The sequence below is a fragment of the Papilio machaon genome, chromosome 28, assembly GCF_912999745.1.
Source record: "Papilio machaon chromosome 28, ilPapMach1.1, whole genome shotgun sequence".
Lineage (NCBI taxonomy): Eukaryota > Metazoa > Arthropoda > Insecta > Lepidoptera > Papilionidae > Papilio > Papilio machaon.
In genome coordinates, this window is record NC_060013.1 from 824,552 (window position 1) to 848,805 (window position 24,254).

General features: G+C 35.8%; 1 protein-coding gene across 1 annotated transcript; it reads right to left on the reverse strand.

The window, feature by feature from the left end:
• Positions 1–257: 257 nt before the first annotated feature.
• LOC106710501 (synaptic vesicular amine transporter) lies at positions 258–24,009 on the reverse strand. The gene is made up of 13 exons (XM_045685041.1): positions 23,963–24,009; positions 22,858–23,002; positions 15,190–15,345; positions 14,465–14,597; positions 13,804–13,862; positions 13,603–13,724; positions 3,271–3,415; positions 2,928–3,029; positions 2,473–2,607; positions 1,760–1,851; positions 1,440–1,623; positions 659–792; positions 258–376 (listed from the first exon to the last, which is right to left on the reverse strand). The coding sequence occupies exons 1-13, from the start codon at positions 23,990–23,992 to the stop codon at positions 311–313; spliced, it is 1,503 nt and encodes a 500-aa protein (XP_045540997.1). The 5' UTR covers positions 23,993–24,009; the 3' UTR covers positions 258–310.
• Between the last annotated feature and the right edge of the window lie 245 nt (positions 24,010–24,254).

Here is a 24,254-nt window from a genome sequence, read left to right on the forward strand (position 1 = left end):
TATAGTAATAATTACTACAGTAAACATATATTTCTTATATATAATATGTAAAATACGCATATATTTGTACCTAACATGCATTCACTAGATTTTTTTGTATATTTTATATATTTTTTGACATTTAGCCCGAAGACATTTTTTATGTAGAATAAATTGTACAGCAAAATACAGCATCGAATATATAATGATTTTAAGACTAAATGTAGATATATAATTTAATCTTAATAAAATATCTTTTCGTTAAATATTTACGCTGGATTAAAAAGTTAGAAACGGGCGGGTTTCAAGATGGCGGACTTTAAGATGGCGTCTATTCTTCTTCTTCGTTCTGATAAGTCACATAGCGTACAGATGATTTGTCGCTTATAATCAAACTCTAAAAGGAAAAAGTACCTTTTAATTTTACAGAAACTTAAAAAAAAGTTGTATGTAGATTGTTTTAGTCAGAAATATGTTTAATATATTTTAAATTATAAGTGAAAATATTGTCTCTTCAACAGATTTTATTGATAAAATCTTACTTCAACTTCATTCAAACTGCAAATGCGTTTTTCACGTCATAAAAACGTCGAAAAAAAATCAAACCTTGCAAAAAAATCTTTTGTGAAATTAAAAGCGCCATCTGTGTTTCAGTAAAAAACATTTCTTAACAGCTTACCTGCTTCTCATCTCTAGCCGGTGGAGATCTCAGCATTAATAGACAGGGTGCATACGCAAAGTTCAGTAGTGCTATAATGACTAGCATCCATTCGAAGCCAATACTATTAACTAGAGCTCCAGAGAATGCAGGACCTGTTTAATTAGATATAAACTATTATAAATACTTGAAAATAACTATATAATGGATGTATACTTAAAAATTGACTATGAAACTGTATAAAGGGTCTTTAGTTAGCTATAATCTGCGTTACTTTTATGAGTTACGTAGGATGCAGAGTCTGAAAGCTTTAGGATGTTTATGGGACCTTTATATCTAAAATAATTCGGAAGATTTTAAATAGAAAAGAAAAAACATTTATCGAAAGCCATTGTTATCGTTTCTATTGATTTAATTAAAAGTCATGGAGAATTGAGAAAGAGTCGTTAAAATATTAAAGGAATATCTAATATGCAAAATTCTCGTGTCGCGGTGTTTGTGGTTAAACTCCTCCGAAACGGCTTGACCGATTCTCATGAAATTTTGTGAGCATATTCAGTAGGTCTGAGAATCGGACAACATCTATTTTTCATACCCCTATTAAGTTTTTTTTAACTGCGCGCGGACGGAGTCGCGGGCGACAGCTAGTAAAATTATAAAGTTGAATCTCTACTTCCTAAATCTTTGACAAAACATACTGTTATGTCTATTTTTATCAATGAAAATGAAAAGGACAATATGCTTTCATACTAAAGGTACTTCGGTAGTTGCAAGCTAAAGTATGGCAGAATACCATACTTACCAACAGCATATCCCAAACAGAACGCAGTATCACCAATAGCATACACAGAGCCGTAGACAGCAGCGTGACGAATGTCCACCAGAAAACCGAGCTCCGGCATCATAGACGAATCAACCATACCAATAGCAAAGCCCAGACCAGCATTAGGAATGATCAGATGTTCCAGTTTACGCGCCATTGGAATCTAGAATGCCATAAGGGTTTGGAAATGCACCTTTAACTTTTCACTTACATGACACTTGTATAAAAATGTATTTATATCATATGAAACTATAGTAAACCTCAAAAATGAAATGATTGAGATCACATTTTATACTCACCAATATTAAGCATAATCCAATAATGATCAGACCAGAAAGAGCTGCCAGCCAACGACCCATTTTATGTCCGAGAGGTCCGAATAAATTAGTACCTATAAACATAAAAGAATAAAAGAAATAGCCCATTTATAGAATATATAAACTATAACTACTCCAATATATAACTACTGGAATAAATTTGTAAATTACTAAAAGTAATCTTACTAATATTATAAATGCGAATGTTTAGATGAATGGATGGATGGATGTTTGTTTGAAGGTATTTCCGGAACGGCTCAACGGATCTTTATGAAATTTGACGCAGATGTAGAACATAGTCAAGAAGAACACATTGGCTACTTGTTACTCTTTAATTCTGCGCGAACAGAGTCGCAGGCGATAGCTACTTTTTGTAATAAAAGTATCTTAAGTTAAGTAACATATAAGCAGTGTGATTATATCTTTTTAGTTGTAAGAATTTTGTGTTTATTTTTACTATTCAAAAAAAATGTTATATCCTAAAAGTTCTCTTCTCACAACAACACACCATATTAACATGTTTAAAGATGCTATACGAATAAAAGCAAAAAGACAATAAGTCGTCACAAATATTGGCTTAACGGAAACCTCCTTTCATCATTTTTACTTTTTAATACCATAGAATATAGTCGCAAATACTGGCTGAAAGTAAATTATTAAATCTTCTTAAATAGCTTTTATTTTTACCAACTTACCAATAAGATAGCAGATGCTGGCCGGTAAGAATGCGACACCTTGTTGCCAGCGACGCGCCTCCATCGTGTCCGCCATCCAGATGGGTAGACTCGGCTCTAACATTGCAATACCAACGTTGGCGAAAGTTATCGCTCCTAGAATACAATTTACTTTTATATCAGAATGTAGTAATGGAGCAAGCGGTCACTTGGTATCGCTGAGGAAGTGACCATTGCCTATAAAGATGTGTTACATTAGAAGAAAGTTGAAGATGTTAAGAAAAGGGATATTTTCCCTTATCTACACATACTTTCCCCCACCAAATCTACCTCCTTTTTCTGTTTACTAGAAAAGATGGCAAGAGGAAGACGACATTCTTCCTTGGTCTTCTGTGTAGTAGTGGTATGATGTTTTACGTCCTAATTTTATGATTTTAGATCATTAAATTAAACTAAACTAATATATCTGATCTTACCAGCAGCTACCAGGATATAAGGATCGGTGACGAGGTCGCGTAGTGAGGGCGGCTCAGTCTCTTGCCGCACCACGCCCGGTTGCAGAATCATCAGTTGCAGTACTAGGGTGCAAATAAATACATTTATAATATTATAAATGCCCATGAATACTAAATACGAAAGAAATTCAAAGGTGTGTTTGAAGTCCAAGCTAAGGACTGCGTGAATTAGGCCATGCTTAGGCTAGAACAGTGGAGACTGGCCATTTGGCCCCTAGATAAACTCAAAGACTGCCAGAATTTGCATAAGGACTAAGTAGTAACGAGAGATTATTACATTACTAATATAAGCACAAAATCTTACATCCATCGCCCAAAGCAAGAGCAGACAGCATCAGGAAAGGGGCGGTCTTCCCGACAAACTCGTACATCAGACCTCCAAACGGGGGGCCGATAAGGACCCCTAGTGCCAGACCTCCCAGAGCTATGCCCATTGCGTTGCCACGCTCCTACAGAAAGAAGAAAACATAGGATTTTCAAAGAGATTAAATTCTAGTAGCCCCTTACAAAATTTTATTGGTTAAAACCTCCTGCTTTTTCATTTTTCATTCAACTTGTAAACCCTCTTTTTAGCCGACTTCAAAAAGAAGGAGGTTATCAATTCGACTGATTTTTTTTTTTATTATTTTCTACAACCGTACACCGTCTGGTATGCAGACTTCAGAGGGTCCAATTTTACAACTATGGAGATCACCTGTGTAGGACCATAGGGTCCCTAAAGATGATTAAGGACAGACACTGGCTCACCACTACCACACTGGAGCGCAGGCGCACGTCCGCTTCGTACCGCGTTCGTCACTCAACTACCCAGAGACAGCTGTGCCTTCCAGTGTGGTACATGAGACAGTGAATTGTATCTATTCCATAGACACAAACACTACATCCCTTCCTTGTTAACAAGTTTTATTTTATTATTATTTTCAACTCAATCAACATCTTATATATATTTTTTTACTGTAATTATAAATTAATAATTTCCAACCAGATTGTTTCATTCATTAATGTTTGATGTATCTTCATTTAAATTTCCATTACATTTCCATTCCCCTTCCACTCTTTTTAGATGTGTAACGTTCATTCTTAGTATTTGTCCAGTTTCTTCATTCCTTACCGTGACATGTAGTTTTTCCGACTACATGAGGCGTAGAGATAAATGTACTTGCAAGTTTGTTTGTCCTATCTAATTCTTTAACATAAATTTCGAGTCCTCTGGGGCAACCTCAATTACAATTGAATGGAATTCTCTGTAGTCAGCAATAGAAGTGTTCCAATTTAATGGTAACCGAAGTGTTTCCAATTTAATGGTAACCTAAGTGTTTCCAATTTAATGGTAACCGAAGTGTTTCCAATTTAATGGTAACCGAAGTGTTTCCAATTTAATGGTAACCGAAGTGTTTCCAATTTAATGGTAACCGAAGTGTTTCCAATTTAATGGTAACCGAAGTGTTTCCAATTTAATGGTAACCGAAGTGTTTCCAATTTAATGGTAACCGAAGTGTTTCCAATTTAATGGTAACCGAAGTGTTTCCAATTTAATGGTAACCGAAGTGTTTCCAATTTAATGGTAACCGAAGTGTTTCCAATTTAATGGTAACCGAAGTGTTTCCAATTTAATGGTAACCGAAGTGTTTCCAATTTAATGGTAACCGAAGTGTTTCCAATTTAATGGTAACCGAAGTGTTTCCAATTTAATGGTAACCTAACTGTTTCCAATTTAATGGTAACCTAACTGTTTCCAATTTAATGGTAATCTAAGTGTTTCCAATTTAATGGTAACCTAAGTGTTTCCAATTTAATGGTAACCTAACTGTTTCCAATTTAATGGTAACCTAACTGTTTCCAATTAAATGGTAATCTAAGTGTTTCCAATTTAATGGTAATCTAAGTGTTTCCAATTTAATGGTAATCTAAGTGTTTCCAATTTAATGGTTACCTAACTGTTTCCAATTTAATGGTAATCTAAGTGTTTCCAATTTAATGGTAATCTAAGTGTTTCCAATTTAATGGTAATCTAAGTGTTTCCAATTTAATGGTAACCTAACTGTTTCCAATTTAATGGTAATCTAAGTGTTTCCAATTTAATGGTAACCTAACTGTTTCCAATTAAATGGTAATCTAAGTGTTTCCAATTTAATGGTTACCTAACTGTTTCCAATTTAATAGTAATCTAAGTGTTTCCAATTTAATGGTAACCTAAGTGTTTCCAATTAAATGGTAATCTAAGTGTTTCCAATTTAATGGTAATCTAAGTGTTTCCAATTTAATGGTAATCTAAGTGTTTCCAATTTAATGGTAACCTAACTGTTTCCAATTTAATGGTAATCTAAGTGTTTCCAATTTAATGGTAACCTAACTGTTTCCAATTAAATGGTAATCTAAGTGTTTCCAATTTAATGGTTACCTAACTGTTTCCAATTTAATAGTAATCTAAGTGTTTCCAATTTAATGGTAACCGAAGTGTTTCCAATTTAATGGTAACCGAAGTGTTTCCAATTTAATGGTAACCGAAGTGTTTCCAATTTAATGGTAATCTAAGTGTTTCCAATTTAATGGTAATCTAAGTGTTTCCAATTTAATGGTAACCTAACTGTTTCCAATTTAATGGTAATCTAAGTGTTTCCAATTTAATGGTAACCTAACTGTTTCCAATTAAATGGTAATCTAAGTGTTTCCAATTTAATGGTAACCTAAGTGTTTCCAATTTAATGGTGACCTAAGTGTTTCCAATTTAATGGTAACCTCAATTCCAATTGAATGGAATTCTCTGTGTTCATTGACACTGTATTAATCCAATTTAATGTATTCACATCTACTGAAAATCATTACCACCAATTTAATTTTTTGATTACCGAACTCCAACTAATGAACTTTATAACAAACAAAATTACTTAATGTCACTCAAATGTTTAAATTGAGGACTTGTACTCTCATAATGAACATAACAAATAAAAACATTAAGTCTAACATTAAACTCGAAAAAAGAGATAACAAACATAACTGACGTAACAAACACAAATTAAATCTATTACTCCGCGAACTATCTATGGAATAAAACTATTTCGTTCGAAGGCGTTCAAATGTTTAACAACTGTCAGACGAGATAAAGAATTGTAACAATCAGAGCTGGGCATTAACTCGTTAATCCGTTAATCGTTAATTAACGAAGTTAACATTTTGCTTAACGGATTAACTTTTAAGTTAACTTCAAAAAGTGTTAACGCTTTTGTTAACTTCCGTTAAACTCAACTTCCGTTAATAAAAGTCCGTTAATCGTTAAATTAGAGACTTTGAGACGTGCTGTCATTTTGTTTAAATTACGTTCCACGCCACGCTCGTAAGTTCAGCTATGTTGGGCGACTGTCGGCGACTTGAATGATGAACGAACGAGTTGATAATTGATACATGAGAAGTTCGCGTGCAAGTGTGATGCATCAGAGCGTCCGGGAAAGACTTGACCAACAGTACAAAATTAAAAGAAGGTTCGAAATAGTATATTTCATTACGAGTATATAAAAGGAAGAGTATGTAATAGCCCACATACCGAACGCTCTTCGTCCCTGCAATACGCCACTCTTTGAGCAACAGTATTAAAACACTTTTTTACTCGTGCTTTTTCTTTAGCTTTTCCAAACTCGTCCGTTCTCTTTCCCAAATGTCAAAATAATGTCTATTAAAATGAAAAAACTAACCACGAAGTTTTTACAAAAAAAAACATTGAAGTTTCTATGATTCATGCAACAATTTTTAAAAAGAAGCTCCTAATTTGTTGCAATATCAGATTTAATGATTTGGTTCAATGAATTAGGTTAGGTTTCATTTTATTTCATCTCATTAAATTTCATTTTCATTTCATATCAATAAAAATAATCTACTGAAGACTTGGCCGTTTAGTCATAGTTCCCTTTGCCTACCCAGAATGGGTGAAGAAAACAAAAAAAATCTCTGTTTGTATTCTTTTACGGTTGGCGCCATTTTTCAAACATTTTAGTTAGTTGAGTTTATTGTGTTTCATTATTCTATTAAATTGCTTCATTTTTTCGCAACTGTATTAAAAAATAGTTGTTTAGTACACGTGCGACACTATCATTACAACTTGTTCCATCTGACAAATGTCTACTACAATGAACTCTTTGCAATGACAGGCTTTCCGCACTGGTAATAATACTATAATGCATTCATACTTGTCTCTAATACTAATGTGTTATAAAATGTATAGTCAAATTACTATTTTAAACAAGTGTCGCCACAGTAAGTGTGAAATTGTATGTATAATTTGGTATGGTTAACTGTTAACGATTAACTTTAACTTGCGTTAAATATTCTAGAATTTAACGCTTTAACGATTAACGAAGTTAATTTTTTAATTAACGAATTAACGATTAACGAAGTTAACTTTTTGATTAACTGTGCCCACCTGTGGTAACAATATTAATGCTTTCAAAAATAAACTTAAATCATATATCATCGCTGACCTGTAATAATCTCTCAATATTTTCTACATATATAACTTTGTCATTTCTGTCAAGTTAGATTCTCTTCTATAGTTGTGTTAAGGTTTATTTTGCTTTATACTCATCCTGTATTCTGTATCTATATTACGTATTAACCCGCAAGCCTGTATGATATACATATTTATTTTTCGGGTATATCAATAATTGTTCAGCATAGTTTAATAACATTTAAAAACTTCACAAAACATTCGTTTATAGCAAACGCTTTAAACTTACACCTTCCTTACAACGCACAGAAAAACTATAACTATTACTTTAAATAAGTGCAATTACTCATAACTATTTTTTTTAAAAATAAAATTACGAGTACGGATTTACAGAAGTTGTTTACGCACGGCGGTACGGTTCCGAACATATCTACTCCTTTTTTTTTTTTTTTTTTTGTAAGTGAAGCATTGTTTTTTTTTTTTTTTTGACAAATAAAGATCTTTAAACCTAAACCTAATGGTAGTCATAAAAATTAATTAAATTAAAAGAAATTTACATAATCTGATTAAATGATGTACTCATCGAACAACGCCATCAGAAGTCATGTCGTCATAACAAGAACAATGTTTACATTTCCGTGCATGTGACTGTACAACCAACTTAATGGATATCTACAATAATTAACAACTGATATAGGAGAACGGTAGGTCTTGTTGCTAACAAACATTTTACGTATAATTTAGATATATTTTGTAGTACAGAAAATATAAAACAAAACAACAAAAGTGTGAGTCATTGTCACTATCAGTGGCTGCAATGAACTCCCCCTCGAAGATATACTATGATCGCCATGAATAGTACGAAGAAAAGTATATAGATTAACCTTAAATTAAGTTGAAATCTAATTTTTTTTTTTTTTTGCATAATATGCATTATTATGCATAAATTTCATATAAACCAAACGGCCATGCCAATAAAGTATTTACTATTTAATCACGATAATTATGTGTTAGTCAAATGCACACTTAGCTAATCCATTTCCTTTTCTTTTTTTTAAATTGCAGTTGTTGCTTTACTAAGTATCAATGTTATCATAAGTCATAAGATCATTGGTTTATGTATGTATCAATTCACTAATCACTCAGCGTTCCGGCTGACGCCATGATGTATTATCAAGCCGGCGTATCAACAACACTCAAGCTTAATGTCAAAATTAAGTATTGAATTAAATAATTGAAAAATGTTGTATGTCGAAACTAACCCGAATAATAATAATAATATCATGTAGCATCGAATCTTATCCCTATTCTTTCGTTTAAAGAAAAGTTCTGAAGGGGTCTTTCCTGTTACTGAGTGAGGAGTAGAGTTATACATCATAAAATACTAATATAATGTTTCTCTTATATTCGTGTCTCTTTTTTCGCTTACACTTATTCTAAGGTACTTTAAGATATCCCTATTTTGAAGCTCGACTTCCCCATTCATTTGCGGCCAATATGGAACAGTACTAAAAGTTTAATGTTGCAATCTTCACAAAAAGTTTTAAACTCTTCATTTACAAACTGCTGGCTCATTTACAATCTGCAGTGATTGAATGTGGATAGCCCAGTCGACTAAAGAGTTCCTTCAGGATGTTAATAATTTGTGAACCTGTTATGGTCCTGGTCACAGGTGGGCACAGTTAAGCAAAAGTTAACTTCGTTAATCTTTAATTCGTTAAATAAAAATGTAACTTCGTTAATCGTTAAAGCCTTTAATTAATAAATATTTAACGCAATTTAAAGTTGACAGTTAAAGTTAATTTTTGTTTATATTATAAGGGACAATCAGGCAAATGGCCATATGAATAATCTCCGAATCGCATGGACCGATTTTGTCGAGACTATCAATAGAACCTAGGCTATATTTTTTCCGCGCTTACGAAATCACGGACGAACGCTAAACCTATCTATAGTTTAGTTATATTTTAAATTCAAATAAAACTTAGACGATTGGGCCGATGTACTACTGTCTGTACAATACACATGACAGCGTGCACTAGTTACACACACTTGTATACTACACTGACAATGATGGACAAATGACCTTTTCAGTCATTTTTTTTATCGACATTCCGACGTCACGGAATTAGAGTTAACTAAATTTAGACAACACAAATTTTCTATTAAACTGTGAGACCTGGTAATATTCAAAAGAAAATAATCAAACTTTTGTGCAGTATTTACATGTATCTGTTACTATTTGCACCCGGATATTCATTTGCTCATGCTCCCACAATTGAACATTTAATTTTACGTATAATTTGGTAATATATATATTGTAAGATATTTGATGCAAAAGTATTTTAAAAGAATTAAACTAACAGCGAAATAATGAATTTAACTCTACTTCATAATAATCCTCGCTGTAGTATAAACTCTAACCGAACGTAAATAAACAAAAATGTCAGACATTCCGCAATGACGGATGGAAAGAGACTGCCTCGAGCAGCAGCGCACGCTTCCTTATAAAACCTTTTTTGAGACTACCCTCAACAGTCCTAACACGGCCTCTCCTGACTGGAGGACGTCCTCGTCCTCCTGTACTTATTTGCAACTTTGCGAACCATAGGCACGACGTTTGCATAGTTCGTTTACAACAACATAGTGAACCATAGGCACGACGTTTGCATAGTTCGTTTACAACAACATAGTGAACCATAGGCACGACGTTTGCATAGTTCGTTTACAACAACATAGTGAACCATAGGCACGACGTTTGCATAGTTCGTTTACAACAACATAGTGAACCATAGGCACGACGTTTGCATAGTTCATCTACACAAATGACTTCAGCACATGACATAGGCACGACGTTCGCATATCATGTGTCATCTACATGTGCATAACATAGGCACGACGTTCGCTTATTACACACATGTCAGATACATAACTACTCGTATAACATAGGCACGACGTTCGCTTATTATACGCAAGTAGTATCACACAATCGTTCGTATAACATAGGCACGACGTTTGCGTGTCATACGAACATAAGATGTCTCACCATTAAAAAAAAAGCAGAGCATGTCGCGGGAGTCCACTCCCCTCACCGTGGCACCATGTAGGGCAAGCGTCCCGCAGTCCGTCCTCTCCATGATTTTAATGGCAACTCGCAGTTTGTCAGTCCTGAAAATACCCTAGAAGCAACATCTCCTGATACAAAAACGTCTCACAGTTCGTTCACTATCTCACTTCTGCAGTTGGGTATCCCACAGTCTACGCAACGCAGACCATCTCGACAATACATGGACAAAGCAAACTGAACTCATAAAGGGCATCAATGACTATTACGACATAATGACATCCATCTGACTCAGGCAAAGGCTTTTAATCTTATCACGACTCGGCTTTACCTGACCCTCACTAATAAACTGATCGAGGTATTCAATTTCAGATTGAAGTATAGAACACATCTTTAAATTAATTGAAAAGACTAATGTTGTCTTATTTGGCATCAAACTTGAAATATAAAAATATTGGTTCGATCTTACCGCAGTACAAATTGAATAGATCGCGTCCACAATCCTGTCTGCTGTGAAATACACAGACAGCGCGTGAGCCTCACTGCCCACATATTCCCATGCAAAATAAACGGCTTGGTCCATGCTACCCTTGTTTCGCGAACACTGGTACGACTTTGATATCGACTCAACTTGCTACGACTACAACAATTATCACGGTAACGATCTGACATTTTTCTCTTTGCATTTATTTTCACGAAAATGCAAACACAAACACAGAGTGAGCAAAGTGAATAGAATCACGCGGATCCTATCCCACTTCTGATGTTAGATATTTGATGCAAAAGTATTTTAAAAGAATTAAACTAACAGCGAAATAATGAATTTAACTCTACTTCATAATAATCCTCGCTGTAGTATAAACTCTAACCGAACGTAAATAAACAAAAATGTCAGACATTCCGCAATGACGGATGGAAAGAGACTGCCTCGAGCAGCAGCGCACGCTTCCTTATAAAACCTTTTTTGAGACTACCCTCAACAGTCCTAACAATATATATATTTTTGCTAGGGACCCACGAACAGACTTTAGTATTAACTACTTTTTTATTTATTAACATAGGTTTATCAATAACACTTCTTAACATCAGAGGGAACTTATTGTAACATTGATAAATAAACTATATAACCATTCCAGTGATACATCTCAACGCATCAAACTATACAACTGAGATGCCATCGATAACTTCTAGCATCTACTGATATATCGTCGGATCTAATGTTATATGTTAAATAAAGTTAAATTGCTCTCAGTGTACAGAGTGTACGTCACATGACCACGACATAACGAAAACAACCGATTGCGGGTGATGTCTTCTATCTTTCTTATCACCTATAAAATCGTTATAGTCAATTAGTAAGAATATGTTTCGACTTATTTTCAACGACATTCTATTAATTTTAAAACAATCTTTCGATATACGCAAAAATCATAATTACACTAACACAATTATTCTATCTCTTTCTTCATTTTTTCTCGTTTTAGCGTATACTTTTTTTGTTGTAAACAAACAAATTATCTTCGCTATTGTAATAATGTACCTCTCTTTTTAGCAGTCGTTGCAATATCAGCTGCTTCCTACTGAAAATGTTCGATTTAAATCTAAAATCTAAAATACCTTCAATTTAATAAAAGTTCTTTTGTTTTTACTAATGCTTCTTATTTAAAAGAAGTCCGAGACACATTAAATTCAATCTAATGAATTTCATTTTGTACAACGTAATAAAATAGTTTAGAATATCTCTAATTTAATAGAAATCCAAATTATAAATGTATACTTTTCAATACTATTTTACCTTACCTTATTAGGTTTACCTATTTACGCATTCATATATCCAATTTAATGGATATCCAAAATAGACGAAGATATATCACCAATTTAATGGAAATCCAGAACACTACATATCTGTATTATCTATATATATAAAAGAAAGTCGTGTTAGTTACACCATTTATAACTCAAGAACGGCTGAATCGATTTGACTGAAAATTGGCGGGCAGATAGCTTAGAACCAGGAAACGGACATAGAATCATTTTTACCCCGTTTTCTATTTTTTTATTCCGCGCGGACGGAGTCGCGGGTAAAAGCTAGTTTTAGTTAAAATGATAGCCGATTTTCAAAATACGGCCTGTACCTGTCATTTTACGTGAAATACTTAGTTGCAGTTAATAGATAATAGACCCATATTTCGTATGACACTGTCTTAGATCCTAGAACGGTTCGTTGAAGAAGATTCACAAATACCTTTGCCAGAAATATAATTATTTCTGAACAAAATAAATATGTCAGTTGATACTTATTGTAGCATTTGATGTGTCTCGTTACAGAGAATATTTGATGACCAAATAGTGGGTAGATTAATATAACAGATTTAAAACATCTTTACAAATAAATCAGGCCACCCGTTGACCCCGCCTTTTATTGACGTTCCTTACACTTATGAAGATTGATATTGTAAGTACTCGAAGGTATAATAATTTACAATAATTTCAATCGCTTTTTTTTACAATTAATTTTTTACAGTTAGCTGTAATAATTTGTAAATATTATTGACAATTAATATTTTTGTGAACTAAACTTTAATAGATAAATATTCATACTCATCTTAATAAATAGATAACGACGGCGGAAGTGATATCGCATGCTTGCAATAAATCATCATTACTATTTTACACGTATACAACTTATAAAATCGTATAAACTGTAAACTAATGTTCCCCGTATCATATTGTCATCTTTCTTCTATTATGAAATCTATAATAATTGTACTCTACTTTTAGGCATCAAATTAAATATCTTGATTGCAATGTTTTAATTTACACACAAGTATTTTATTACTTAGGGCGCAAAATACGGACATAGTTACCAATTTTCTATTTTGTTTTTTTTTTTTTTTTTTTTTTCACCTCGTCGCCATTTGTAGGACCATAGGGTCCCTAAAGATGATTAAGGACAGACACTGGCTCACCACTACCACACTGGAGCGCAGGCGCACGTCCGCTTCGTACCGCGTTCGTCACTCAACTACCCAGAGACAGCTGTGCCTTCCAGTGTGGTACATGAGACAGTGAATTGTATCTATTCCATAGACACAAACACTACAACCTGTATACTTAAGGCAGTAAATTCTCACCTTATCATCAGGATATCTTTCAGCCAGCATTCCCATTCCAGAAACTGATGAACATGAAGACCCTATCCCTTGCAGTGCCCGGGCAACAAACAGGACGCCGTAAGAACGACCGAATGCAAAGACTGGAAGTCAAACAAATGAATATCACTAATTGTTAATAAAAAAAACTCCGACTCCTGAAGATCCTGAAGATTAACTTACTCAAAGTCGACAGAAACATCAAAATGAATCCAGTAAACATGGGTACGCTGTATCCGATTCTGTAAATAAAAAAATGACAAGTAAAAACCACATTTAGCTGAAATTTTCTTACTATCTTATAGAAGTAATATTCATCATCATCATCAGCTCACTATATGTCCCCACTGAGGGGTCAGAGCCTACCCTAAGTTAGGGGTGACTAGGCCATAGTCAACCACAGCCAAGTGCGGATTGACTTCACACATATCATTGAATTTCTTCTTAGATATGTGCAGCATCACGATGTTTTCCTTTACCGTAATAACGTCGGATAAATGCACATATATAAATCGCGAGAATCAAAAAACACATTGTTGAGATTCGAACCCAGGATCTGCAGATTGCAAGTCAAGTAATATTATCATACTAATGTTATAAATCCGAATGTTTCGATGGATGGATGGATGTTTGTTTGAATGTATCTCCGGACTGGCTCAACGGATCTTGATGAAATTTGACACATATGTAGAACATAATCTGGATGAACACATAGGCTACTTAATTCTTTGTGGAGTCGCGGTCAAGTAGTATTCTATAGTTTTACCGAGAAAAATACCGCTTTGCTTGCCTACACTAGTGGAGTAGTCATTCAAGTGGAAAGTGATCTTAAGTTAGTAGGTACCTGTGTGTGAGTGGTCCTACGAATGGATTAGCGATAAGCTGTACGATCGCTTTGCTGGCGAACATCACACCCACAGCCACCGTCTCATGTATCAGTTCTTTGTGACGCTCCTCTCTTTCCGCTGTTAGGTTCACTGTGAGAAACAATAGCATTTGGGCTATTACCTAAGTGTATCCTTGGTTAGTACGTAGTCGCCAATTCTAACATTTGTTGCCCGAATGGATCGGCTCGCTCAGTACAATACCAAGACCACATAGAATACAGGTGTCACGTCGAAGCCTGTTAGTCTAATGAGTGTGGGTGCTGGAGGTTTAATTTTATTCCTCTTCCCCATCCCAAACTTTTTTTATGAAATGAAAGGACAAGAATGGGATGGGTATTTGTCGGAGTAGAGGACATATAGTAAGAAGAAATATTTTCTTTCTGTGCGTCCCCTCCTCTGTCGACTAAAGGTACGCATCTGCAATTGCGGATGTCTATGGACAGCGAGTCAGATGTTTGCTCGTTTGCCACATTATGATTAAAAAAAATGAGCCGTCATGGGACGCCTGGCAGATGTGAAACATCGTGTGTGTACAAGTAATATGCATAAAATATTAAATATTATTAAAATAATATATATCGGTAGGTATAGCGTGGCGACCCGTCGCCACGGCAAGCGTCGCCACGCCAACAATTCGGTTTACAAGTGATCCTATAGATGTTTCACATCAAAAAGTACTTACAGTGAGTTACATTCTCGTACACAACAGTGGTATTCTTCTCGAGACAGGGGCAGTAGGGGGTCGGTGGAGGCGGGGGCACTGTGACGTCATCCAGCGACATTGACAGCGGTGCGTCCGGATGACGAATATCGTACAGGAACTCGGGGATTATTGGCACTGGAAGAGAAAAAAAAACTTGAGAGGTGTGTTGGGACACCCGGATAGAACGAAGTTCCTTTCTATTAATTAGTGAAGGAACCAATGTTTATTCTATGAATAAAAAACTTAAGTCTTCACAAGAAGTACATTTTATTTCTATGAATTTTCGTTATATATTGTCACGTCGTTGCCATGGTGAAGTAGCGCTCATTCGTCTATAGCAAAAAGTGTCGTGACAACTTTTCGTAAGAATTTTTTCCGTCTAGCCCCCTTTCACAACGCGCGATAAGGAACTTCGTTCCAAAACTTCATTCCAATATTAGACCCCTTTTTCCTTAATATCTGAAAATTCTAGCAAGAAATGACACATACTATGATGGAGTAGATAGTAATGATGTAGTACTTTTAGGATTAAGGTCATAAGGATTAATTACTAATAGGGAACCTATTATATTACAAAGTCTCAAAGTAAGAGAACATGTCACTGGCGAAATAAAAATTACTAAGAGTAAAATTACGTTAAAGTAACATTAAGACATATACTTTGATACTTGTATTGCCATAAAAAAAACTTTATGAATAAAATCGAACTTTTACAGTAATGATAAAGGTTGACGCGCTAAAGTCAACCCGCCGTCCACAAGTTTTGCGATCACCGCGGCGTTCTCTCGCCGCCGTTGATGTCGCCAATTGAGCTAGGCGGTACTAGATGGGCGTGGTGTGGAGAATTGTGCGTTAACCCTAATAGTAAATTGTCTAAATAATTTAACAAATAACAGCCAGTTTGTTAAAAAAAGGGTTTTGAAAACCATATTGTTATTTCTCTTTTGTCAAAGGTAATGACAGGAATGACGATATATTTTTTAATGTGATGTTAGTCTCAGAAACCAAAGGTAAATAAATTAAAATTAAATTTTATCCCAACAAAAAGTAAAGACCGTAATAACGGTTTATGTCCTAACCTTTCTTTGACCTCAAAGAAATTTTATTTTACGGTCCTCTCCGACAATGCAAAGCCCGTATCGTGCTCAACGGACCGTTAGAGATATCCCACATATAGTCTGCGTATGTAACTACTAACTTATAATAACATATATCACCAACCGATCGAAATTGCAGCTCTTCTATGCATAGGAAAAAATTGATGTTCACAGTGCTATATAAGTGCTAATAGGATAAACCAGGGATGGTCAACCTTTATGTATCAACGTGCTATTTTACTTAAAAAATTATTAATGAGGTCATAGAAGTGACATTAAACAATTGTGCCATTGAATGATTCGTTCGTCATATAAGTAATAATTACTTCACACTGCAATTGATAGGCATTTGATATCTAAATTTATTTTTATGAACAAGAATCTACATGTGACTACTAAAGTATAACTTTACACGAAAATGTAAAATCAGAGAATTTATCGAGACGAAATGTTCATTATTATGAGCAAGTTAACAAAAAAAGTTGGAATATGTCCGTCAATCGACAATTCGATTACGATGTTCGAGTGCGCGGCGATGTTCAAGTGTTTATGCGTTTGACAGTTCATTCCGCACTAGTGTTGTTCGATGACCCAATTCAATTTACCGATAAAAACCGGTTTTTTCTTGAAGATGTTTGATTGAATTTTCTCAAAGAGTTCTCTCATGATTTGATAAATAATCTTACTTAATGATAATTTTGCCAATTAAACGATGAGATGCTAAGGAGAAAATCAGGTTATCTGCTTCCATATGTTATAAAGTTAGGCTAAGAATTTTTAATAAGTCCTTGATCATCACCCAATATAAATGAATTAAAAATATAAAACTCAACTAACGAAGTACTTGTCACAGACTAATAAAATACAGTATAAATTCTACACAAATTGAGTAAAGCAACAATTTCTGGCTTCGCTAATGACATTATCTGTGTCGCGCGATATCAAAACGTTCGTTGGTAGAGCGGCGGGAGAAGGCAATGCAATTTGTAGTGAGCACCAACTTTGACTACGATATACTAGTGATGTGAACTGACTAAAGTAAATATCGATTAACCGTTAAATGAAATACGAATTTTAAATGATAAGAAAAATTCATCTGAAAGTTTGCATGCGTGGATGCAACGTAACTTAAGTACAATTGAACAGATTGTTGGTGTTCAATTAAATTTGGTGGCGGTAATACTGTTTGTTACATAATACCCATTACAAAATACTCATTATTTTAATTCCACGCCAACTAAGTAGCGGCTGGCAAAGGTCTTAAAAATAAAATGTCAAAGTCAAAATGCTTGCCAGATTCAAATAAAAAGTAGAAAATATATCGACAAACATATCGATAACACCGCCGCACAACACTATAAGGCGTCGCTTTTGATGAGGCAGCTAAGTGAATTTCACTTTGATCTCGCCGAAGGGGAAATTGCCCCACTTCCGGTCAGAGTTATCACAGAAAGAGGTGTTAAATGGACGCTTTGACAACTCGATTACTTGGCGAAGAGTTTCTACAATTGTTTAATTATATTATAAAGCCTTGTTAATATCTTTGTCCTTATTTCACTCAAGTAAAGTTTGCGCACCAGGTTTTCTTCGTCCATATCTATCTAACTCCCGTTTTTTATCATTAGCGAGGCGTCCACCTAAATTTGCCGAAATAGCGAGGCGACTGCTGCCCACCCATACACATTTGCAGTTGCAGATGCGTTACTTACTAATCGACAGAGGAGGGGAAACAGGAAAAGGATATATCTCCTCTGTTAAATTCACTACTAAGACCAAAACCAGGTCGCACACTTATCAGATTGTACGCGGAATTACTTCCACTTCATTAAGATTGATAAAACCTTGTGTGCCGATCCCACTTTAGTATAATGCAAGGGAGATAATGAGTGGATTTGACGAAGTAGTGGACTCATAGGAAGGGGAAATATTCTCTTTTCTGTGCGTCCCCTCCTCCGTGGATTAAAGATAAGCAACGCATGCGGTCTATGAGCAGATTGCTTCGTTATTTCGGCGAATTCAGGTGGCCACTTGTACGCTTGCCACCTTATAGCATAAAAAAATATGACCATACAATCATTATTACAATCATATTTATAAAATAAATGAAATATTATCCCAAAGAAAAGTATAAAAATCACAGTCACCCTATTTTTAAACCCTACACAGACCACAAGTAAGTATTCAGCCGTACAAAGGGTAAAATTTCTAACGTTTCTTTGCTTTGTACCTTTGATGTACAAATAAAGACCTTGTAGAACTATGTTGAAAGCCTCAAAGTACGGGGATTTCTTTGCAGTAGGTAATTTATAGTTGTACAAAGAAAATAACTCAGTATTAAACCTTTTGGAATAACATAGATATCTATATATATATAAAAGAAAGTCGTGTTAGTTACACTATTTATAACTGAAGATCGGTCGAACTGATTTAGCTGAAAATTGGTGGGCAGATAGCTTAGAACTAGGAGACGGACATAGGATAATTTTTACACCGTTTTCTATTTTTTATTCCGCGCGGACGGAGTCGCGGGTAAAAGCTAGTATTTGATAATATTAACTGTTTTGTAATTTAAAAAACGTCACGTCTAGTGCAAATGAACTAAGATAAATCTTCGTTGCATTTAATATGCTTGCAACTTTAATATAGGTTAATAAATAAGAACCTTGTGCACCCAAGGACCTCGCCAACCGACGATCAAAGGAGGGACTAGTAGTTTTTTTTTATTTCAAATAGAATGCTTTTCAACATGTCGTGGAAAAACTGACAAGACGTACGTGTGTAATCTGTGTAGGATTTCGATTTTTTTTTATATAACTATAATAACATTTTCGATTGATATAATAATCTTATCTGATTCCGCGCGGACGGTGTCGCGGGCGACAGCTAGTGAAGTAATATTTTTAAACAAAAGCGCGAAATACAAACTACATTAAAAATATAACGTAAAAGTAATAATAAAATCATCTACACATTAGTATAAAATAACTGAGTCTATTTAAAATTAATATCTATATATTTATCAACTTTTATCTTTATAACCTATGCCTCGTATAAATTGCCCGCCATTTTTCTTTCAACATTGACGTTTGCAAGCGGTCAAGATGGCCGCCCAATCAGTTGAGTGGCTCATCACTAATTCATTAGATGTTTCGATCTTTTCTCGCCTTTCCTAATGGATTCGTATATAATGAATATTTTAAAAGAGATTCATGATTTAAGATAGTAATATTATTAATTTATATAAATAAATAATAACATGTTGCCAGTAAAAATAATTCATATAAATCGGTAAATTTTCTATCAACTCTCTCTGTGTCGGTCCCTCATTTCTGAGGATCGTGGTCAGCATGTGCAGGGTCGCATCTGGAGCGGATGATATGCCTCCACCGGCTCCTGTCCAGCGCGTCTCTCACGACGGTATAAAATTTTGTGGACGACAACTCCTTCATTTGGTCAGTCCATCTTGTTGGTGAGCGGCCGCGTGGTCTTTTTCCTTGAGTGTTGCCAACGACAATAAGTTTTTCTAGACTTTCGTCTCCTCTGCGTATTGTGTGGCCGAAGTATGATAGAATTCGTTGTTGGCATATAGTGGAGAGGCGTGTTTTTATACGGAGCTTGGTCAGGATTGATGCATTGGTGCGTTTCGCAGTCCACGGTACCCTTAACAGGCGTCTCCAGCACCACATCTCGAATGCATCAATCCTTTGTCTCTCACGGGCTGGAATTGTCCACGTCTCCACTCCATAAAGAAAGATAGGGAATACCAGAGCTCGTATCAGTCTGATTTTGGTTTTTATGCCGATTCCTCTTTTCTTCCATATGTTGGTTAACCGGGTCATCGCATCTTTAGCCATACCAATCCTCCTCTTTATCTCGGGAGCACACTTGCCTTCATTGTCAATTTGGGATCCTAGGTATATGTAGCGATCGACAACATTTATGCCAGGAATGTTGCAGGCTACATTTGTTAAGTTTCCGGCTCGATCCACTATCATCACCTTTGTCTTTGCTCTGTTTACGACGAGGCCGACGTTGCCGCTTTCTGACTCAAGTCTTTGAAACAATTCCGTCATTTCTTCCATTGATGTTGCCAGGAGAATGGTGTCATCGGCATATCTGAGGTTCGATAATCTTTTTCCGCCTATGGGGAATCCTTTTTCCCAGTTATCGATTGTCCTCCTCATGATATATTCTCCATATAAGTTAAAGAGTGCAGGCGATAAGATGCAACCCTGTCTTACTCCTCTTTTGGTTTGGAACATATTGGAAAATTCAGACCCTATCTTAACGAAGGAACGGTTTTCATTATACAAATTCTGTATAAGAGCGACGAGGTGCTTTGGAACTCCCATTTCTATTAGCACATTCCACAATTTGTTCCATTGTACGCAGTCAAAGGCCTTTGCGTAGTCAACAAAGCATAGGACTACAGGGCAGTTGAATTCTCTGCTCTTTTCAATAATTTGACGGACGTTCAGTATTTGTTCCCGCGTTCCTCTGCCCTTTACGAAACCTGCCTGCTCTTGGGGTATTTGTCGCATTAAGAAGTAGTTAAGACGTTTATTAATTACATGAAGGAGGATTTTACTCGCATGTGATATTAATGCTATAGTTCGGTAATTTCCGCATTCTTTTGCAGAGCCTTTCTTGTGAAGAGGTATAAATATCGATTCTGTCCAATCTTTAGGCCATCTACCAGTACTCCAAATTGTATTACAAATTTCGGTAATAGCTTTTGTGCCTTGTTGACCTAGGTTTTTGAGGATTTCTGCGGTTACAGAATCCTTTCCTGGTGATTTCATGCACCTAAGAGCTTTGATGGCGTGCTCAATTTCTGATGTAAGAATGTCAGGTTCTTCTTTTGTCCATGTTATCTTTTCGTTAATGAAGTCTTGTGTGTCATATAACTCCGAGCAGTACTTTTTCCAGCGCTCTAGCACTTCATTCACATTCGTGAGTAAACGCCCGTCTTTATCGTTGATGACACAGGTTTTTGGCTTGCGAATGCCTGACAATTCTTTTACTTTTTGAAAAAGATGTCTACATTCGTTTTTCAAAGAGTGGCGTTCGAGTTCGAGACAGATTTTGTTGATGTGGTCGTCATAGTCTTTTCGACAGCATAGCTGGACTTGGCGGCTTAGTTCTCGGTACCGTTGTTGATCCTCATTCGTACGTATACCGGACTCTTTAAGTTTACGCCTCATTAAGATGATTTGTGCCGTCTCCTTTGTTATGAAATCTTTCATAGCGGGTTTAACTTGATGATTATCTCTGGCTGTTTCCTCTATCATCCTTTTGACGTATTCCCATTTAGTGTCGCTATCTGTCACGTCATTTGGAAAGTCTCCCATCCTCTTTACAAAACCTTCTTTGAACCCGTCGATATTTATGCTTTGCATATTCTGAACAATTTTTGGTCTCTTAATACTCTTCAGCCGCAATTGAATTGTTGCCACAAGAAGTTGGTGATCGGAACCGCAGTCAGCACCCGGAAAAGTTATAGCGTTCGTCACTGAACTTCTCCATCTCGTCCCTACTAGAATGTAGTCGATTTGATTTCTATATCGGTCACCAGGGGATATCCAAGTATATAATCTACGGATATGATGTTTGAAACAGGTGTTGGTGATAGTAAAATTTTCTTCACAGCAGAACTGTATCAGGCGTTCGCCTCTGTCATTACGCTCTCCAATTCCGTGTCTTCCTACGGCACGCCGATGGTGGTCATCGTGTTTGGTATATCCGACTTTGGCATTAAAGTCCCCTAAGATAATGGTAACTTCCCGTTTAGAGATGCCTTTGAGTGTCGCAGTCAGCGTACCGTAAAATGCCTCCACTTCTTCTTCAGTTGCCTGTGCTGTGGGGGCATATACTTGCACGATGTTAAGTTTGCACGGTATGGTGTTAATCTTAAGTGTTATTATACGATCGCTAACTGAGTTATATCCGACAACGAATTTCTTCAGCGATCGCGGCACAATGAAGGCCACTCCTCTGCTGCTCTCGTCATCGGGGCCCGAGAAATACACTGTATTACCGAGATCAGATGTGAGGTGACCCTGACCTTTCCAGTGTGTTTCGCTTAGGCCCAGTAGGTGTACATTTTTTCTATCCATTTCATTTTCTACAATACGCAGTTTGCCAGGTTGGTTAAGGCCGCGCACATTCCATGTTCCAATACGATGGGGATGGCGAATATTCTTGAAATCGTTATATTCATCAGTAGCTAAGTTTCCATGCGTCGCCTGACGAGACACGGGCGCATGGCCGGTAGCATATTTCACACCATCCCTCCCGGGGAGATGGCGCCGGGCGTCAGCCGGATTGCCAGACATACTACTTTCTGTTCTTAAACCTTCCATGCTGACTCTCTTGGGAAAATAGAAGCAGTGGTTTCCCGTTGCCTTCTGCCCCAGACATTTTTGAAGTTATTTATACTCCAAGGTCGCTGTTACCTCCTCAACTATCTACCTCTTCTATCAACTAAAGAAAAAAAAATTCTAAAATCTTTGATTTTTTTGGCTTACTATATAAAAAAGTTACAACTCACCGACAGTTGTAAGCAGCATGTTGTCAAGCAGCAAGGCTATAGCGACGATGACAAGCACCAGCTTCCTAGACTCCCGACAGGCAGCGATACGAGCACGCCAACCGAATCCATCTGATGCCGCGCCCATCTTGACAACAGGATACACCTGGAAACAGAATATGTTAATAATTTATGGTTTAAATTTAATTCTAAAATGATAAGACACCATACAAATTGACTTGAATTCTGTGCGAAGATCGATTTGGCAGAGAAGCCGCTTAGAGGGTAATACTGTTGTTACAGGTATCTGGATCTGGATTTTGTAGATCCCGCGACAACAATATATTTGTTAAGTGCACGAATTGATCGGTTCGACCGGTGAAATACCACGACCACACAGAAGACAGGCGTGAAGTGGAAGCAATTCCGCGTTTCGTCTGATGAGTGTGGTACCGGAGGCCTAATTTTGGTCCTCTTTCCCTTCCCATCCTCGGATTTCGCGGAAGAAGGGACGCATAGAAAGGAGAAATATCCTCTTTCTGTGCGTCCCCTTCTCCGTTAATTAAAAGTAGGCAACGCATCTGCATTTGCGGATGTCTATGGGCAACGATCGCCTCGCTATTGCGGCAAATCCAGGTGGCCGTTTGCCGTTTGCCACGTTATATACAAAAATATAAAGGTATCTTCTTCTGTACGCCCTCAAAAGGTAGGTCACTTCGATATGTTAGCGAATTCAAGTGACCATTTGTTCGTTTTACTATATAAAAAAGGAATACGAAAAAAGAATCCTAGTAAGTACATACCCCAATAACTAGTTTATTTTTGTATTTGCTCTATTTTTATTCTTTTCTTGAAAACACTAGTTAAAATTAAAACAATAAGCCTTCTTGTATATACAACAACAGGAAGAAGCAAGTTAATATACAAGAAGATTTAAATAAATATAGTTTAATTTGAATACGGACGAAAATGGCTATATCTTGTCTTGAGTTTTACTTTAGGAAATTGCGTTTAGTAACTTTATCAAACAGTATATTAAATCAAAGACAATTATTTCTATAAAACCAAAAAAAAAAAATTATAAAAGATAAAGAAATCATTAAAAACAATTGAATAACTATCATACAAAGTTATCGAGCTGTGAAATTGGCAGCATTAAAGTAATGTCACAAATCAAAATGGCCGCCGGAAATGGAAGCGCTAACGACGAGCAATATGGCGGCTGTCGTTTCCTTTTATCCGCTACTGATAATATTAATTCGCCTCTTTAAATTTAAACACGTCCATTTAAATCTGTTTCAAAATTAATTCAGAAAAGATATAATTTAAAATCAGTCAGATTTATCGAATTAATCGTGTTTAATTTCAGTTTATAATATGACTAGTGATACTATAAACTGATGAATTACATTTAAATA

Coding starts and splice junctions, on each gene's coding strand:
- LOC106710501 (XM_045685041.1), bottom strand. CDS start 23,992: ATGCTGCCAATTTCACAGCTCGATAACTTT. Junction 14,598..15,189: donor GTACGAGAATGTAACTCACT/GTAAGTACTTTT, acceptor TGTTTCTCACAG/TGAACCTAACAGCGGAAAGA. Junction 1,852..2,472: donor CAGCATCTGCTATCTTATTG/GTAAGTTGGTAA, acceptor TTATGTTTATAG/GTACTAATTTATTCGGACCT.